Source organism: Crocuta crocuta, unplaced genomic scaffold (genome assembly GCF_008692635.1).
Source record: "Crocuta crocuta isolate KB4526 unplaced genomic scaffold, BGI_CrCroc_1.0 scaffold1133, whole genome shotgun sequence".
In the NCBI taxonomy this organism is placed as follows: Eukaryota; Metazoa; Chordata; class Mammalia; order Carnivora; family Hyaenidae; genus Crocuta; species Crocuta crocuta.
This window is the reverse complement of record NW_027530366.1, coordinates 889,611-896,060: the sequence shown is the minus strand read 5'-3', so window position 1 is coordinate 896,060 and position 6,450 is coordinate 889,611. Positions and strand designations below refer to the sequence as shown.

General features: G+C 36.2%; 1 protein-coding gene across 1 annotated transcript in view; it reads left to right on the top strand.

Annotated features, from left to right (window-relative positions):
- Window positions 1-6,450, top strand: part of ZNF280C (zinc finger protein 280C) — a 53,821-nt gene that overhangs the window by 21,833 nt on the left and 25,538 nt on the right. The window contains exon 9 of the mRNA XM_077766151.1: window positions 3,954-4,168. Coding sequence (XP_077622277.1) covers window positions 3,954-4,168 — 215 coding nt within the window. The remainder of the gene's footprint in view (window positions 1-3,953; window positions 4,169-6,450) is intronic.

The following is a 6,450-nucleotide window of genomic DNA, read 5'->3' as shown; positions in this document are numbered from 1 at the left end:
TTAGTGGTGATAATTTCTTTATCAGCCATAAAATTATCAATAAAAATATCCATTTTCTGGAGTTGGATGCTGAAGTAAGGTGAAATTGACAATGTTTGGGAGTTGCTTTAAAACTTAAGGATGCTAGACCAAAGCATCAGCTCTTGTTTTTTCTAAGAGACGTGATTGTCATGGATCTCTTTCTAAGGCTTTAGAATATATGAATACATTAAACACAGTATGTAGCACTTTAAGAAATAGAATAGTCCCAAATGAGGTGAGGATCTTCCCTACCTCTGACCTGTTTATTAATTTTTTTAATGTTTGTTTATTTTTGAGAGAGAGTTGGAGAGGGGCAGAGAGTGAGTCAGTGGATCCGAAGCAGGCTCTGCACTCTCAGTGCAAAGCCAGATGTGGGGTTTGAAATCATGAACCTGAGCTAAAGTCAGATGCTTAAATGACTGAGCCACCCAGGCACACCCCCACTCCAATCTCTTTAAAAATATTATGTATAGAAGACTTTGTAAAAAGTCCAGTGTTTTTCTTAGTGACAGCCCTCAGAGTGTTTGCAGGTGTTGGAGCTTTCCCAGGTTAATCATTTATTTCTCAGATCTTAACATTTCTTTCTCTTCATTTCTGGCATTTTTCTAATTTAAAAATTTTTAAAGATGTATTTATTTTAGAGAGACTGCAAGCAGGAAAGAGGCGGGGAAGGGGAGGACAAGATCTGAAGTGGGTTCTGCACTGACAGCAGCGGACTTGAAGCAGAGATTGAACTCACGAACTGTGAGATCATGATCTAAGCCAGAGTTGGATGCTCTACTGACTGAGCAACCCAGGTGCCATCATTTCTAGCATTTTACCACTTGCAGGGCAAATGTCTATGGCAAATCTCATTTGCAAAACCATTTGCCCCTACCTATGAAAATGGTTCATGGGTGGAAGAATCTTCTGCTCAGGAGTAGCCTCCAATCAAATTGCTTTATTCAGTCCCATTGCTTTATTCAATCCCAAACGTTTCCCAGATAAGTTAGTCCCGTGACAGCTACCAAGTCACGCATGGGCTGCAGCCTTTGACTGGTAGGGCCCTCAGGGCCCTGGGCCGAATCACCCCTAGCTCGGTCTGTAGGCCCAGGTGATTCCTGGGCAGCTGGGCACATGGTGCTTGAATNAGCCTGGCGCCTGCTTTGGATTCCGTGTCTCCTTCTCTCTCTGCCCCTCCCCCACCCGTGCTCTGTCTCTGTCTCTGTCTCTCTCTCTTAAAAGTAAATAAACATTAAAAAATTTTTAAAAAATAAATCAGGATATTTTATTGACTAGGTCATGCCATTCTTCAAATCTCTCGTAAGGCAGACATTTTGTTAGGTGCTTATCTTTCATGGTACTTAAAAAATTCCTTTCTTTATGTTATTTTTTTGTCTGGTGACATATGCATGTCACATTACTCAATGAAAACCTTAGTCTTGCATTTCAATGTTTAGTCGTCAGGCATAAACTAATAGGGGAACATTTCATAAGTAATGGTATAGTTTGTATGATTGTTACAAATTCTAGCTTTATTGTGATGTGGGAAGCTTTTGAAATTAGGTTTTAGGTAATTTTCTTTTTAAAAAAATGTTCATTTATTCTGAGGGAGAGAAAGAAAGAGTGGGGGAGGGGTAGAGAGACAGGGGCAGGGAAATAGAATCCCAAGCAGCCTCTATGCCCAGTGCAAAGCCTGTCCCAGGGCCTAATCTCATGACTGGGAGACTATGACCTGAGCTGAAATCAAGAGTCATGCTTAACCCACTGAGCCACCCAGGCACCGTTTAGGTAATTTTCAAAATATTAATGAGTATGAGGTCTAGGTATTACTCCACTTAAAATATTGCAGTAGATATTGCAGTGTTCTGTGTGTCTGTGGAAAGATAGTCTGTATTCTTGCATGCCCAATATAAATGGCAGGCCAGGGGAAAGGAGGCAAGAAAAAAGGCCACGTAGATTATATTCAGGAAAGAGGGCATGAGAAGAGTGCAAAGCAAAGAAACAACTTAAGAAAAGCTATTGCTTGCTGTTTCAAAGATTGGCAGGTTTTTTTACTGAAATTCAGCATTTTATAAAAAATGTAGAAGTGTCCTAAATTTACAAGTAGAATTTTTATTCTTGGACAAAACTATATTTGATCTATGATTATTTCCACCTCCCTTAGTGTGATTCCCATGATCTTGACTCTGGGTTTTGGTTTTTATATNCCATGAACCGCGAGATCATGGCCTAAGCGAAAGTCGGACGCTTAACCGACTAAGCCACCCAGGCGCCCCTATAAGAATTAACTTTTACCAGCATTTTCAGTCTTCCTATCCATGTAATATAGAGATACTTGACGTTTCTCATTGATGACAAAGTACAGGTTCTCACACTGTTCTCCCCAATTTGAAAATTGTATGGGCTATTTTCTGGGATGTTACATAGAAACTGGAAAATAAGGGGTATTATTTGTTTTTAGAGTATGGAATTTAATAGTTACCAGTCAGTTCTAACATACAAATATGTTATTTAGGTTCCTATATCTTCATTTATATTCATCTACCTGCTATGCCAGTTTTCAAATTGGTCTCCAAGTTTCAAATTAATACTATTTTCTTTGGTACTTCCAATTCTGTTTGATGACTGCCGCTATTTAGGATATATATACATGGATCTATCTCTTTTAACTTCATTGTGAATGTATCCTATAGCATTTTTATGAAGTGTTCCCTTTTTGGCTTGGATGATTTTGTTTGACATTTATATTCTTTATCTTTTTATTTTCACCCCTTCCAAATCACTTTGTTTTTAGTACATCTCTTTCACAGAATTGTTTTTTCTTTTGTTATCCTATGTGGAATTTCTATTTTCAGTAGTTGGGTTAAACCCACCCATTTGTATTGTTAACAGGATAGATTTAATTGATCTGATAGGTTTAATTGGTTTTGATTCTGTCACAATTTTTGTACTTTATTTTTCTAAGTTTTTCACTTTATGGTTGCTTTGTGAGTATGTAGTTTGAGTTATTAGAAAAGTTTATATTTTTGCTCTCTGGTTATTCTTAAAGAATTCTTCTAGAGAAACTCCAAAACTGAAAACTGTGTACAATAAATGAATTAGTTTTATCTCATTGAAAATTAAAATTTTACATATGTAAGTATTCCACATTAGGATCAGTTTATATGAAGTCTCGAGGTTTTAAGTTTATTTTTTTTATTTTGAGGGGCACCTGCGTGGCTCAGTTGGTTAAGTTCCCACTTCAGCTCAGGTCATGAACTCACAGTTCATGGGTTTGAGCCCCGTGTTGGGCTCTGTGCTGACAGCTCGGAGGCTGGAATCTGCTTCAGATTCTGTGTCTCCCCCTCTCTCTGCCCCTCTCCTGCTCATGCTCTTCCTCTCTCTCTGTCTCTTTCTCTCTCTCAAAAATATACATTAAAAATTTTTAAGTTTATTATTTTTGAGAGAGAGACAGAGAAAGAGCATGCACATGAGCAGGGGAAGGGCAGAGAGAGAATTCAAAGCAGGCAGCATGGAGCCTGTTGTGGGGCTCGAACCCATGACCTGAGATCATGACCTGAGTTGAAATCAAGTGTGAGACACTTAACCAACTGAGCCACCCAGGTACCCCTAAGCTATACCATGACAAATATGAAATGAATGACTTCAGGCCAAGGATCAAATTATTATTAAATATTTGCATCTGAAAATTTTACTTATGAGGAATATGGTATTAGGTATATAGCCATCCCTGGTCTTAAAGTTTTTAATTTGTTTTTGAAATTATTAGGATAATGGGTGTTTATTGTTTGAATTTTTTAGATTATATAAAGAAAGAAGTGAACATTTTGGTGACTATGTCTCCAGATATATTCCNAAGCTGGCCCTAGTTATAAACACAGAATCATTCATGGTACCTAACTTTTTTAGAGAGCTGTAACTAAAGCATACATATATCTTTTCTCTTTCAGCGTTGTTGTCCAGACATGGTAAATAAATTCTTGGAAATGATTAAAGCAGAACTTATACATACTGAAAATAAGACTGGTGCAGAAAAAGGAAAATTAATAATGTTAGTTAGTGACTTTTACTATGGAAAACATGAAGGGGCTGTTGATGAAGAACAGAAGACTTATACAACCTTTAAATGCTTCAGTTGCTTGAAAGTTCTTAAAAATAACATTAGGTATGTAAATATTTATTTCAATTTCTGTTTGAAAATTGGTATGCTAGTGATGTAAATATTGTATCTTTATTTTCCTGTGCTATCCTAGATAAGCAATTTTAACACTTTCTACTAAGAATAAAGGCAGATTATTGTTTTGAAAAGTTTTTGTTTTTTACTGTATTTTAGGTGTTTGACACTTGGATCCACTTTGTTGTATTTTTTTTAACAAAGCTTAAGAAAGGTCAAAATTTCTTTTAACTTAGAGAAAAATCACATTTGTCTATTTATCATTGAACTAGGAATTTTCAATGAGATATTTTTATTATTTAGTTACTTTTCAGTCTACTTGTCCTATCACAAGAACTACTATTTTATCCGGTTTGACCTCATATTAGCCTCATTTAATGCTCTAGTTTTTCAACTCATGGGTATCATTTTTACCACATTTACCTTGCAGAAGAAGTGATATTAAAATATTTTTTAATGTTTATTTTTGAGAGAGAGAGAGTGCACGAGCAGGGAAGGTGCAAAGAGAGAGGGGGACAGAGGATCGATCCAAAGCGGGCTCAACACTGACAGCAGAGAGCCCGATGTGGGCTCAGACTCCCTATCCATGAGACTATGACCTGAGCTAAAGTCGGACTCTCAACCGACTAAGCCACTCAGTCGCCCCTAGAAAGTGATATTTTTAATGATCCTCTTTAGAGATCCTCTTTAGAGAAGTACCAGTTTATGAAACTTTGATTTTATAATTTAACATATTTTAAAAGTAGAGATTTAATTCTCGATTTTGAAGGTTTATACATGTATGCTTTACATTTTAGGAGCTTAATATCTTGCAGTCTTAGAGTAATATGGCATATTACATATCTGTCATCCTAAGATAGATAGTATGAACAGAGTAACAAGCAAGACACACTGACTGGTATTTTTCATTGGTTATATAGTCTATTGTTTTTTCAAGATTTTATTATAAAAATTTTCAAATATTCAGCAAAATTGAAAATATTTTACAGTGAACATTTGTATATTTACTACCTCGATTCTACCATTAACATTTTACCTCACTTGTGTTACCACATAGACTCCATTTGATTTTTTTTTTTTTACTTTTCAGAGTAAATTGCAGACATCAATGCCCTTCCCTTAGATGAGACAGTCATGTGTATATATGTATATATTGTCACACACACACACACACACGTGTATGTAAACTCTTAANTTCTAAGATCCAAAATGAAGTGCCTGGAAAACCCCTGAAATGCACTGTAATATAAACCTAAAACAATTATGTGAATGCTACATTTGTGGCAGTGCTTTCTAGTTTTCAAAGACCTTTCACATATATGATTCATATGAGTTTTCACATTTTTTTACCTCCTTTTATGAAGTCCTAACAGCCATCAATTGCTAGTGGCCCAGTAGTTTAACAGAAGAGAATTGTGCTTTGAATTTTTTAAAAATATTTTTATTTATTTCTGAGAGAGAGCGTGAGCCAGGGGAGGGTCAGAGAGAGAGGGAGATACAGAATCTGAAGCAGGCTCCAGGCTCTGAGCTATTGGCACAGAGCCCAATGTGGGGCTCGAGCCCACGAACCGTGAGATAATGACCTGAGCCAAAGACGGGCACTTAACTGACTGAGCCACTCAGGCGCCCTGAGAATTGTGCTTTGAGATATGACACTGAAACAATGTTACGATGAGAATTCTGTGACCTCCTTCCATATCTTTACCATTTTTACAGTAAAATACACCAGAAAATAATAGTAGTAACTTTGGTCAAATGCATAGGAAAGTGGGTCTCTGGTTAAGTTCCTTACTGTACTTAATATACTTACTATAGTTAAATGTTAGGCATATGATATTGGAAGTTCTTTCAGCAATAGCCTTTTGGTTTTTCCTTTAAGATTAGCCCATTTGATATTAAACACGATATTTCCTTTTTGTTTCATTTCAAAAGACTAGTTACAGATCTCTAGATTATTAGAATATCTAGAAATTTTAAGCTAACCATATTTTATAACACTTAGAAATCTTGTAGCATTTTGACATGTTGTTTAATAAATAAAACCTGAACTGTAAACACTGGATAACCAAAGATGTTGTAGATGTTAAGTAACATTTTACCTTATCAGTAAAGTCTAGGATGGCAAATTGATGGTTTTAGAGGGTGATAGAAGCTAATAGGTCAAGATTTCTGCTCTCTGTCCTGTCAAGATACTGTAGGATTTTTTTTTTTCTACGTTAAGTGTTACCAAAACCAGTTAGGGCTATTTTATTCTGAGAATGGCTTTGTGGAGG